Source organism: Colias croceus, chromosome 20 (assembly GCF_905220415.1).
Source record: "Colias croceus chromosome 20, ilColCroc2.1".
Taxonomy (NCBI): domain Eukaryota; kingdom Metazoa; phylum Arthropoda; class Insecta; order Lepidoptera; family Pieridae; genus Colias; species Colias croceus.
This window is the reverse complement of record NC_059556.1, coordinates 4,135,509-4,149,631: the sequence shown is the minus strand read 5'-3', so window position 1 is coordinate 4,149,631 and position 14,123 is coordinate 4,135,509. Positions and strand designations below refer to the sequence as shown.

The following is a 14,123-nucleotide window of genomic DNA, read 5'->3' as shown; positions in this document are numbered from 1 at the left end:
TCGGTGTGCTGATGATCTTTGAATGGATGGTTTGTGTTAGTGTAATAACAAATATGAAAATCAACGCTGCGTATTACTAGTGCCTTATTGACTCTCAAATCTTAGTGTAGTGTACAGAAGCAGTCGCATCTCAAATACCTAGGCTTTGTCAGTCAATAATCCATGTAATAAGCAGTTTATTTAGACTGAATAAACTTTGTTGCATATAACAAGTTGTAATGTTATATTTTAAGAGATGTTAGGTATAATTTCGAAAACGACATTTTAAATGAAGCATTTCATATTCGTTATTTATTTTCTTCTAAATAAGGTATTAGTCTAATTGTTTAGTCAAAACGGCGTACTTTGTAAATAACTTGTTTAGAATGGTTTATTTAGACTTAAGTGTTCAATTTAATGTAAACTAGATTGAATTAGACAAAATGACCTTTAAATCTGAAACGGATGTCACATTGTAGTGAAGTTTTTTAATGAATCCAATTTATGGACCAATATAATATTCTTTGTAATGGAAAAGAGAATGTTACATGCAGATATATAGACAAAACAGTTACTGCGGACACACTGTTCAAGCATATTGGATCATTGTACGAACTTATGTTTAAACATGAAACCTCAAAAACGTTTCTGTGTTTTATTTATTTAATTTCTACATCCTATTAAATATAAATTTGTACACACATTCAATTGTCATATTTAAAGGCTACTTAACTAAACCATAACTATTCAACAATAGAAGTATATATTTTGTATATACAAATGGTGCTATTTAAAGTTGTTCTGGCATTTGATCTTCAACAGTTTTAATTAATAAATCAGGTTTTTCCTCTTCAAGTGTTGAAAGACCAGCTTGGAGTGCTGCATTGTCACCAGGATCAGTGAGAACCAAAAATTTTAATGCCGTCATTCTTGCTAGAGCTAAAATTGAGCCCACACATATATTGCACCCAGAAATGTCTAAATATTCTAGAGTGTTTCCATTCTGGCCGGCTAATCTGTCCAAACACCACACATCAATATGTTTATTGCCCTTTAGAGACAACCATTTGAGGGAATTAAGGCCTGTCAAGTTCTGGATACCTTCATATCTAATACCGTTGTGGTGAAAATTGGTGCAGTCTACAGCCTCAACTAAGTAGCCATCCACAAAGCGGCTAGGTAGATTTAGTTTTGTTATGTCACCACCACCTATCCATTCCTTGGAACCCTTCAGCCTGAAAACAAGAAGTATAAAATTAAAAAAGAACATACCTACTACAAAACAAATAAATTGAAAAATTACGATATATATTAAAACATTAAACATACCTAACAGTTGCTTGTCGATATGTAAAGAAATGAACAGCACCCAGGTTAGGTCCTAAAGTTGTAACTCTTTCAGGCAAATATTTTTGGTTCTGAATTTCTTGTACTTCTTTCATTTGTTTCCACCAATTCTTAACATCTTGAAATGTGAGATCTGGAATTCTTTGCATGGCGTTTAAAACGCTCATGTTAGGACTATTTTCAACAAAAATGTTTAATTTACTTATCTGTTCTCCTTCCCTCTTTATCCAGGGCTTGCGCCATTCAGTTTGTACCTGGCCATGCACTTTATGTGGTTGAATGCCTGCTTCATGCTTCTCATAGATAGATTTTGTATTATCAGCCTCGCTATAGTGTCGTATTGAGTAAATACATCGAAGTAAATTTCTATTCTTAATATTGAAAGCCATTTTAATGTTAAAAGTTAATCTAGAAAATCATTGTTTAAATTCTTATAATTTCTTCGAGGACAAAAATGACCTACGTTTTTGACGTCTTGAAAAATGTGCATCTGACATCTGTAATATGACATTTGACAAAAAGCAAAATATATGACACTGACGGCTTATTTAAATTATATTCGTTCTGAAACTTTATCTAGTGTCTTTATAATACTGTGTTATAATATGTCTAAATAAAATTGGCAGAGAAATGTTGGATGATAAAGAATAAAATACCTACTGCAATATTTTTAATTTTATTTAGGTTTGAAAAACTGGGAAGAAGAATAGATAAACAATAAAAAAGCCCAATGACTTTTATGAAGAAGAAACTTTTGTTTAAAACATTTCAGGGAAACACATACTTGTTTGCTCTTCCGACGGGTATTTTAACTGACTACTCTTGTAATTTTTAGCGATTATAGACGATCACAATACCTACTAATGTAATGACTAAGAAAACCATATTTAGGAACCGTATTTAATTTGCAGCATAATGAACGGCAATTAAAAGGAAAGACCTAATAATAATTATTGCTCAACATTTAAAAAGTTGTCCTTTTTATAGAAGGCTAAAGTATGGCGTTTTTAGGTTCTCTGAAAATTAGTATGTCATCATGTATTAATTATTCTATCGATTCTTTATGAACTTTCGTAAATGCTGATGAATGTGAAGAATCCCTAATTCTTTTTCATAGTTGGTTTTGGCAAGTTTCCAAAAGGACGCTTCGTTGGTTTATTTCAACCCAGAGCGTTCACAGTTGACGTCGCGATAACCAAATCAATTCCAATCAAGCTTTCCTCGTTCATTATTATTTAACAATATCTTTTAAGAATGCAAGCGTAGATTTAAGGCAGAGCTGTTTATTTTATTTTTATAGTTTCTGTTTCAAAAGAGTTCAAGTCGTAATTATGTATGTATCTCTTCTATTTTATATTCAATTCTGCAACTAAGAGGAATGTTTAATGATATTCGCCCTGGTTTGTTTATGTGTCTAACAATTTCTACATGACTTCATTTCTAACCTATTAATTGAAACAATATGTATAATTTTGAAGTAAACATAAACAGAAGCACGTGTTTAACTCATAGTATGCCAAATATTTACTGGCTTCGGACTGATTAGCATGAAACATACATGCCTATGTATAGATAGGTAGAGTTTTCGCCTTTCACGCATATTTTGGTGGAGTAGGTATTTATCTTATCTTAGGTATTTATTACAGTAACTAGGTAACCATGGGATTTTTTCATGCAATTTTTAAAAAATAATCTATTTTGGTCGAGTTTTGTTGTTTGCCCTACTTTAATGATATATTTATATTTAAAGCCATATATTTTTTGGATAGACTAGACCTTATTTATGAAGGAGCCGCTTAATTTAAAGTATCAAGGTCGGAATATTGACAAAATCAATCATATCGTATAGGTAGGTATTCTATGAAATTTAGGCTTGCGTACGAATTAATCCTAAAAATTTTTGTGAATTTATTTTTAATTTAATCAACCTTATTTGCAGGATATTAAAAATATCAGTACTATTACTATTAATAGTAAATACATGCACGGGACAGCAAGTAAAATGTGACCAAACTCCGCCACAAGCAACGGTGCGGACGCCGAGCGAAAATAAGGGCATTTACAGAATGAGCATCAGCACTAAGGGCAATGACACCAATATCTACCGTCCGGATCAGACTTATGTTTGTAAGACTTCTATTAATAATTCGAAAATGCTTAATTCTACGCTTTATTTTCGGCATGCAATTAAAAAATGAATTCAACGAAATCGTTTGAGATGTACAATGTCTTATGACTATAAAAAATTAAATCAACGAACTGCTATTTCGAATTTTACCTATACGAAATCAAAAAATTTGCGTTTTATAGAGTATCTACATTCAGGCTACAACTACTCTGCTAAATTTTCTTAGATCTATTTTAGATAATATTATAAAGCTGAAGAGTTTGTTTGTTTGAACGCGCTTATCTCAGGAACTACTGGTCCGATTTGAAAGATTCTTTCGGTGTTAGATAGATATTTATCGATTTCCATTTATGATTTCTATTTATCGAGGAAGGCTATAGGTATAGGCTATATTATATCATTACGCTAAGACCAACAGGAGCGGAGCCGCACGCGGGTGAAACCGCAGCTAGTTTGTATATACGATAGATTCACTAATACAAATTATCATGATCATTTTATTAATTAATTAGAAAGTAAAAAATATGAAACCGTTAAAATTCAAAATTTAATATATAACACAAATTATACAAATTTCCAGTAAAGCTTACAACAAATAATTCGACGCGACCATTCCGTTGGTTCATGATAACCGTGGAAGACCCAGAAGTCGACAACACAACATATGAGTTTGACCACAAGTCCGTAGACGTAGGAAGCCTAAAAACTATAGACACGCACAAGCAGTCTAGATACAGTGAGCGGTGTTATTACTCTGTGGAAAATACTGATAATTCCGATAAATATAAAGTTGAGGTAAGTTGTGTCCGTAGTTTTCAGGTATAGATTGACCTTGACCTAAAGTCGATTGATTTCCGATTAAAAAAATACCAGTTATTTTAAACTTTGCAGAACATAAGGACCATAAAATATATTTAGAAAAAAATATTTTTGCCTTTATAATATTGCTGATAATTTTATGTAGAGTATAGAATATGTACTAAACATAATATGCGAATGTTTTTAAATTTTTATTTCGTTGTTCAAATAGAGATTGTGAATTTGTGACTTGTTCCTGAAATTGCAATCTTCTAAAATAACTTTTTACCTAAAATTATGTATATTTCAGGTCCATTGGGTATCTCCGAAACAAAATGAGCACAACCAGAAGGTCCGCCTGCGCGCGATGGTGGCTGAAAACGAAGAGGTCTGGCACACCGGAGAGAATCTCACTATTTTGCTGGAAAAAGATGATCGGAGACCTTTAGACAGCCCTCCGTATTCACCTGTAGATACTTGTAACCTTTGCAGTGAAGCTAGATATGAGGTAGTATTAATTGTTATTTGAAAAGACAGAACAGAAACAGAAAAACATAAGTTAATAAATTTAGTTATTAATATAATGGAGGAAAATATATGTTTTCGAAAAATATTAAGGAATATAGAGCAGACATATAAAGGAGGCATGATGTTATATTGGGGATATAGTATACTATTATCTATACTAATATTATAAAGCTGAAGAGTTTGTTCGTTTGTTTGAACGCGCTAATCTCGGGAACTACTGGTCCGATTTGAAAAAAAAGGCTATTGGCTATATATCATCACGCTAAGACCAACACCAGCGGAGCCATGCGGGTAAAACCGCGGAGCACAGTAGAGATAAAACCGTAGATACAATTTCGAATAAGAAGACCTACAGCTACTGCGTATCGATATACTATGTATAAATATATGCTCAAGCTGTCTATAAACTGAGGATAATTCGCGTTTACAATGCTTTCAACCAGAAGAAGTAATTATAAGTTTAGGTAAGTTATTAAGCGCAGAACTGAAATCAGAGTTGTAACTTGTTACTTTATATAAAGCATTCACAAAACTGTAAACGAGGAACCGTATTAAGGATCTCGGAGATTTTAGTTTTATAATTGTATTTTATAACTTTAATTTGAACAATTTGTATTTGAAAATTATGTTTGTATTCGAGTTTGGACTTTCCTAATCCTTTTAACTGAATAAATAGGCAATTGATTCATTAGGTGAGCAAATTTAGCGGTATTCTGTTATGCACAATCACAACTGATACAGTGTGATTATTAGTCCGACATTGTTTGTTCTATTCGTTAAATCGTACTGTATATTTCTTTTTTCGATCCTACTCATATTAATTAATATTAATTTTACGTTTTACTTATTGTTTAATTTCCATATTTAATCCATAACTCCGAAAATGACGAAATTTTATCGTTTTTTGTCATTGTGTGTAAATCGATGAGTTCATGGATTTCAACCGGTTAACGTTATTTTTTGTTTCTTAAACTTTGCTTATACTTATGTACCTATCTAATAATTATTTAGAAATCTGTTGATACCTTAAAGAAATGAAAACTACATATTTATTGTTCTTAAAAGTGTACTAGTTTTAAGTGAATTTGTAAAAGTATTTGTGATTAAACGTACCTATCTTTCTTTTTTCTATATTTTCAGGTAATTTTCAAAGGTCGTTGGTCAAGAATGACACATCCTCGCTACTATCCCAGTAGACCTGATGACAACGGCTTCAGCCACATGGTTGGAGCTTCACATTCGTACTCCTACATTTTATGGCAGCCTGGTGATAAAGCCAGCCCTGGGTTGAAGAAACTTGCTGAAGAGGCTGATATCAGCGTCGTTGAGAGGGAAATTATTAATGCTGTGAGTATTGTATTAGAAATTTATTGTAAGTAATGAATATGTATGTACTTATGTAATGAATATATTGTAAGAATGTATAATGTAAATTATGTATCTAGGCATCGGAAGAGCTAAATGAAAAATAAAAATTTTTAATTGATTTCGCGTTATATTTATGTCGTAAGTCGTAATTATAATTTGATTTTAATCAAGACGAATTTAGGGAATTCATTATTTTTCATTTCTACTTTTTCAATTTAATTTAAACGAATAAATTATATAATGTGTGAAATGTATCATGAAGGTTTTCATGTAGTGGTTCAAAATGAAATTTATGAATGGAAATATTAATTGAAAATACCCGAAAGGAAAACCTTGATGAAAATTGCCGTGCTAAATGTAATTTTGAAATATGTGCTAAGTTCTCGGAATGTAGTTTAAAGCATATTACAGTTAACACAACGTTTAAAATTAATATCTAGGTTATATTTATAAGTAAACAAATTTCGAATCCCATTTTCTATATTTATTTGTAGTTTTGTTTATGTGTAGAGGTTTTATCGAATGTTTTTGTTGAAATATATATTTACTTATTCTTTCAACTTCTAGAATTCCAAATAGCTATTAACGCAGGTCATATTATAATAAATATAATATGATCTACTACAGATTAATTAGGCCAACGATTATTATAAATCAAAACAGCAGGTACCGATGTAAAATAAAATCTGTTCTGATAAAATATAATGAGATAGACGGGAGCTAAGGAGGTATTTTACAGAATGAAAAATATGTCAATGGCGTGATACCGGAAAATGCAAGTGAAAGCGTTGCTATAGGCCTAGCTTACAATTTACACAATTCTCAACTAACGTAATAAAACAATTCCTTGATTCTTAACAGCTGTGTTTCGTGTAATTTAACAACTTTATTTCATTTACTTAACCATTTTTTTCTTCCAGTTGTCACCTTATAAACTAATTTCCTAAAATTTTCACATTCCGTTGAATGTACTTGTTCGTAATAAAACACAGTTTCTTTCTATCCAAACTGCTGTGTTCTGTGATCTGACCATTATTTTCTGAACTATCCATTTCTTTAGTGGCACAGAATACATAATAGTACCTACTGAAGTGGTACTACTAAGCGAATTTCCTATCTTTTAATCAAACAATTGTTAGCAATAAAACATTCATTTTTGCGTTGTCCAGCTATATTTACGTAATCATCCATTTATATCGATGTTCTATCTACAGAACATTCATTTCCTTCACAACTACGCAATTACCTATTTTTGCAATTCCAGATGTCCCCCCAAAATGGTACCCGAACTCTAATCCGGGGTAAACGCCGCTACCACCCTTACATGTGGGAGCCATCCCACTCTCTTTTCCGTGTGGACAAGGTGCACCATTTATTCTCAGTGTTGGTGGCGATGAAGCCATCCCCAGACTGGTTCCTGGGGGCCACCAGGTTCGAGCTGTGTACCGATGTAGGGTGGTTGGAGACGTCCGAAATACCACTGTATCCGTGGGACGCGGGGACGGTTGATGGGATCTCTTATGAGGTGGGTTTTTGTATTTTAGATAAGATATGGTACTGAAATTGTTCTATGTAATGTACTATTTGAAACATTACGCTCTTGTTATTTAGTTCAAATGGGAAAATAGATAAATGATTAATATATAAATTAACCTTAGGTCTATATACTTTTTTAACATTGCTATGTTATTTATAAATGTACTTTTAATACAACAAATTTTAGAAACAAAACGTGTACGTTGCGCAGGAGTAGTGAATTATAAAACTGCATTGTTAAAACTTACAATGTCTGCGCCAGACATACTGCTGCCGAAGCTTATCTTGCAGAAGGGCGCTGTAAAAATAAACAAATAGAAATATTAATTCTACAATCTACGTACTTATCATGGTTAAATTTTTAAGCTATTGCATAGCTTCTATCGCGGGCCTTGAGCGCGGGGACCGAATCCAGAAATTGCGTAACGAAAAACCTCACGCTCCCCACTCCGACGGGCGGAGGTGTGGCTTGAAAGCATAGCATGCAATAGCTTTACCGCGGCAGTCCCCGAGTGCCACACGTCTTTTTTATTTATTTAGGTGTTTTTCTCCTTTTCCAGTCGCCCCCCTCAGTTACCCTTCCCGTGGATGCAGTGGACCGTGTAGCAGTAGGCTCTTTCAACAAAGAGTCGCCATTTTACCAAATGAATCTTAACGAACTAAAACCTTTCGCGTTCTTGCAAGTGAGGCGCCTTGATGTGTATCCGCTGGTCGATGAAGACTGTAATGAAGAACAAGGTAAAGCTAAAAATAATTAAAAAAATAAATAAAAATAAAATTATAATTTAAAAGACTTAAAGTTATGTATGTACAAGTAGTAAGCTTGAGATATGGAAGGTGTAATATAATAAGAAGGTGTAATGTAATATAATAATAAATACGTAATTAAAATTAATAATCTTTTTTATGTGCTTATGTAAGTATGGTTGTGATTTGTGTTGTATTTTCCTAGAAAAAAGTTCCTTTAAAACCCACATCGAAAAAATATTAACGATTTCATTGTTTTTTATTTAGAATCGGAAGCTGAAGAAGAAAAAAAAGCGGTTGAAGAGAAAGACGATGAAGAGTAAGTATTTCAGTAGAAATATAAGAAAATCAGTGTCTTGTAATCAATATTTAAAAAAATGTTTACAAACAAGTCTAACGTATAATTTATTATAGATATATAAACACACAATTCACTAGTTCCACTTTATTTATATTATTATTACAATAAACTACGACCGGTTTCGAAACATCATCGTCAGGTCCATCAAGAGGTAACAATACAAAGTATAAAGTATTATTATTTATTGTTTAAATATACAAACCACTCACTTGAAAATATATAATAAATCTATCATCACTAAATAAGTATTATAAGTCTGTTCGCGAAAAACTCAAAAACTGCTGCAATTTGTAAAGTTTTAGACAGCGCGCGAAACGGTAGAATGCAAATTCAAATTAATTTTTTATTTTGCAAATTCAAATTAATTTTTTATTATAACAAAACATTGCAGGGAAGACGAAGAACCAAAAACATTAGAATCAAGACAAGGGCCCCAAGACTGTATTTTGGGGCCATGGGGCGAATGGGCCGAATGCGTCCCCGATTCAGGTGCGTGTGGCCTTGGGACGCAAATACGGTCGAGGGAAAAACTCAAGTTGTATTATGAAAGTTATCAAGTAAGTTTTTGTTGTGTAGTAAAATATATGAATTATTATGTACATATTTATTAGTTAAAGTTTAAGTTGTAATCATCTTCTGTTCATATTACCTGTAGTAATAATTCTAATTATGCAGGTGATAATGTTCTTCGAAGATTTATATATGTGCACATTTTTTTTTAATTTTTAACGCGGTATGCATTAAAAACTTTAAAAATGTGCTTTCTAACTAAAAAAAATCTTCAGGCTTAGCGTGTACAAATAAAAAAAACAGTCATTCTAATAATTTTTTTATGCCAAAAAATTGCTTTTTCATCTCTTGTTATTATATCAGGTTATAAAAACCTAACCAAAAACATGCTAAGTGCTTACTTACTTTAATTACTTATGTTTATTTTTTCTTTTTAGGTGGATGACAACAACCAACATTTTGGTTCATGTCAGCAAAATTTGGAGGGCTCTGTGCAATCTCGACAGTGTTTTGTTAATTGTTAAATTTTCAGGAAAATTAAAAAACAATCTACTCATATTTTGTAGCATTTTTTCTGGTATTCTTTAAGTATAACTTAAGCATAAATTTTGAATACAATTGCGTGCCTATATGCAATATAAATAAATAAATATACTTGTACTTACTTGTGCTTTTTACTCGAGTTTTTATTTTTTAAGAATTTACATAATGCTTAGAATATTTTATTATAATGTAATTTATATACTCAAACATGTTGAAGTTTTTATTATTGTAGGTACCTACATGATTTTAATTGTTTGTCGCTAGAAATAAATATATTTATGATTCATTGTCATTTTTATTTCACGCCAATTTATCGCTCGGTAGGGGAGACCGGGTTTGGTTGTCTCACGGGTTGGTTGTCACAGCGGTCTTAACACAAAACTGAACTATCGAATGAGTCTGTTGAACAGCGTGGCAAGAGCGATACAGTGACAACGTTGTCCCCACTTCGCGTCAGACCGCTCCGATCTGCCGTGAGGGTCTCACACGAGTTTATTGTTTTCGTACAGCAAAAGTAAATTTTTAACCGACTTCAAAAAAAAGGAGGAGGTTATCAATTCGGCCGGTATATTTTTTTTTTTTTTTTTATGTATGTACACCGATTACTCCGAGGTTTCTGAACCGATTTACGTGATTCTTTTTTTGTTCGATGCGGGATGGTGTCGAATTGGTCCCATAAAAATTTTATTCGGATAGGCCCAGTAGTTTTTATTTTATGAGCATTTTTGTCTGTAGGTATTTGTAAATTTTGCAAGTGCAAGTTTGAAGTCGGTTGTTTTTAACGCAGTTATCACTTGTTGTGCTGCTGTGTCGAACCTCGTAATTATACGTTCTTGTTTCACAGTAATAATCTTTCAGTTTATTTGATGATGATGAAATGTGTTTTATAATATCGTAGTACAGTTTTTTAGATATTCATTGACCGGAATTTATTTTCAATGTTTTTTTTCTAAAATGTGTTATGGGGCTCGTTGTCACAAATTTTCGGGGGCTGGTTGTCACATGTAAACAAGCTCCCTGTATGCGAGCTGACTTTATTTGCGTTTTGAGGTTGTTTGTTCCAGCCGTTAATTTTCAATCAACACCGGAAAATCACCCTAACAAACCTGCTGGAAGTCCATATATCCTTGATGACTCTATATTGACTCACGTTTATTATTATTTGCTAAAATTGTGATTCTTAATATTCAGACTGAAATAAAGACTGTCTACGGTTTCATTTGGTTAAGAGTTCTTAGTTAAAAACTGTTCCGTAAAATTATAAGACCAAAAAGTGACTTTCTATTTATAAATTGCCTGTTATTTAGTATGTGACTACCTACCCTAGGCATTGTGACAACCATCCCTGACCCGGGGTTATAAGTCACATTTTTCTTTAGGGTGAAAAAACAAAATATTTCTACAACTGATAATATAATACAAAAATACGTTTATTTATTTTGTAACAGAATAATTACACTATCGTTTGGTATACAAATATCATTCCTAAACAACGTATTTTGGAAGTTACATAAAAAAAAGTTAAAAATGTGACTTTCATCCCCGCTCTCCCCTACAGTGTTAATTCTTAGTTCATACGTGGTTCATACCTAAAATTTTTGGAACCAATAACTGCAAAGTGCAATACCTTCAAATGCATTGTAGTTTTCCCGCACTAAGTTTAAATACACGCAAAACGTTGCAATACTTTCAATTCGATAAAAATATCTCACAAGGAAACGATCCATTGCTGGTGTAATGAAATCTCATTAGATTGTAATAATGTTTCTCATGTAAGTGACTTAATGTCTTAATGGGAATAAATGTCTTTAAACCTTAATAATGGAAAGAGGCGGGAAGGTAAATCTGACATTGTACGAAATGCACCCGGACAGATACCGTTAATCTTATACATTTGTGTGGCACTAGCTAAGGATTCTACCTGATATAATGCTATTTTTTTATTTTAGTTTTTAGTAGATTGTAAGGTTTCAGTAAATATACCTATCTTATCTATTGTAGTGTTATAGATGAGGCATCTCGTATAAAAATTCGTAGATGATGTGCTTTTCTGTACGTATTTAATATAGAGTATTTACAATAGGTAGTGTAGTAAATGTCCTTAAACTAACTTCATGAATTTTACTTTTTAGATGCAATGTTTTTGAATTTGTGCGTCCATCGACTTTTCAAATAAAGCTCAACTAGACACGCCTTTATTTGTTTATCAAAGCCATTAAGATCCCAAAGCAATTAAGTTTTATTTTATATTATTTCGGTTCTATTTGAGACAGACTTAATGCCAAGATTAAGTAGAGAATATGGTCTCTAATTGGTACGTTAATTTGATTGTCTGTGGCAACTCGGGTACGAAGTAATAACTTAAAGAGTCTTAATGTGATATACACGGTCCTAATGAGGCTGTGTAAGATTAAATTTCATTCGACGACTTAAGCGATTAACGTACTTTGAAATGTATTTAATGGGATTATTATTTCAATTCAGACATTTATGAATGCAATTAAATTGTTCATTAATCTATACTATAATATTATAAAGCTTAAGAGTATGTTTGTTTGTTTGAACGCGCTAATCTCAGGAAGTACCTACTGGTCCGATTTGAAAAGTTCTTTCAGTGTTAGATAGCTCATTTATCGAGCGGAGCAATGCGGGTAAAACCGCGGAGCAGCTAGTACCCAATAATATAAGAATTAAGTTAGGGGGCACGGGAGATAAATTTAATATCTACTTCTCTGCCTTCAGTTTGTCTGACAGCTTTCTGCTTTTCTTCTCTTCGATCTCTGCTGGCGAATTCAAGACTTTTTCTTTAAAACGGAAATGAAAGTGAGTCATTAAATATTACAGTACTTGTAAAATACGGATAAAATATGTTTTTGTTGTAGATAGGTACATTATTTTTTATTCTCATTTAGGTATATGTATTAATTTATTAAGTATTTTGAATGTAGGATAGATAATGCAAATTCATAGTTTTATTTTATAGACATTTAATAATATTGTCTTACTATACAAATAAAAATGCGAAAAACAGTGCGTTTGTTCGAACAAATTTAAACATAGAGTCATTAGTCGCTTGGCATTTTGGGGTCTCCCAATGTTAATTAGGCGTTGGTCAACGATTTATCTATTGCCAAGAGACCTGAGAAGTAATTCAAGTACGAAATTGAGTTTAATTCTTTACTTAAAATAAATGTGAAAGTAAATATCTGTCTGTTCGATTTTTTTAACAACTCAAGTGTCATTACTGCACCCTTTTAAAAAGAACTCGATATAGGTAGAAAGTTTTAGAATAACTGTAAATTTCTAAGTTTTTTGTCAGTTTAACCCATATAATATGTAATATTCGAAATAATCTGAGATGAAATAATGTTAACAAATATGCCATAACAGTGATTCAGTATACCTATACGGCATGACTTTGACATAAGGAAAAACATCACTTCCACTTACCGCATTTTCTCGGCGATATACTTAACTATTACAGAAGCAAAGCAGTTCACAACAATTGCCTCACCATTACGAAGGTATAAAAAAGTTTTTGATGTGTTCCATTTTGTCGACAAACTCATATAAGCGCATATAATGTGTTCTTACAACATATTTTAGTGGGTCATAACATTCAGTCTTGGAAGTCGGCCAAAATGGATGCCCTTCTTACTTCCGTCTCATTAATCATAATTCAATGATTGTCCATTTTCGGAAATCTATTTCATTGATTTATGAAGGGGAATGAGCTTCGCTTATTAATTTTTTATTGCATGTATAAGCATTCAATTTTATTGTTTATAGTTTCTGGATTGTGACGCAGCGAAACGTTCGCGTTGTAATAAAGTTAACATTGTTGATTTCTTAATCTACAATATATTCTAATATATTTGATGGAATTAAATTGTAACATATTATATAATTAATCCATGTTATATACAAGGTGTTTTCTTTTCACGTTTCGGTACAATATTCAAAATTATGTTTGTGATGTTTAATGTTTATTAATACCTAAAAAGGAAAATGTAAAACGATGTCAATATCTCTTGAAATGGTAAGGAAATTGGAGACGGTAATAAGCATTGTTATATATAAATGAATGAAAATACATCTATTTTTGTATACCTTAAAAATAACAATGAGTCTACAAGAATAAATCTTATTGGTGTGCAGGAGAAACTTAAATTCTTAGAAAACTTCCCGGCAAACGCTATTCAAATATTTCTGACTGTGTCAAAATTTCCAAGAATACATGTAGGTACACTGAAAAATATGACGTAAATATATTACTTC

At 32.0% G+C, this 14,123-nt stretch overlaps 2 protein-coding genes across 2 annotated transcripts; one reads left to right on the top strand and one right to left on the bottom strand.

Annotated features, from left to right (window-relative positions):
• Positions 1-620: 620 nt before the first annotated feature.
• Positions 621-1,817, bottom strand: LOC123700950 (distal membrane-arm assembly complex protein 2). Its single transcript, XM_045648333.1, has 2 exons — positions 1,309-1,817; positions 621-1,214 (listed from the first exon to the last, which is right to left on the bottom strand). The coding sequence occupies exons 1-2, from the start codon at positions 1,713-1,715 to the stop codon at positions 770-772; spliced, it is 852 nt and encodes a 283-aa protein (XP_045504289.1). The 5' UTR covers positions 1,716-1,817; the 3' UTR covers positions 621-769.
• A 971-nt stretch (positions 1,818-2,788) lies between these two features.
• LOC123701035 (spondin-2-like) lies at positions 2,789-9,966 on the top strand. The gene is made up of 11 exons (XM_045648447.1): positions 2,789-2,803; positions 2,907-2,941; positions 3,266-3,453; positions 4,035-4,249; positions 4,563-4,760; positions 5,921-6,127; positions 7,413-7,673; positions 8,245-8,422; positions 8,699-8,750; positions 9,184-9,349; positions 9,740-9,966. The coding sequence occupies exons 1-11, from the start codon at positions 2,789-2,791 to the stop codon at positions 9,824-9,826; spliced, it is 1,602 nt and encodes a 533-aa protein (XP_045504403.1). The 3' UTR covers positions 9,827-9,966.
• The last annotated feature ends 4,157 nt before the right edge of the window (positions 9,967-14,123 follow it).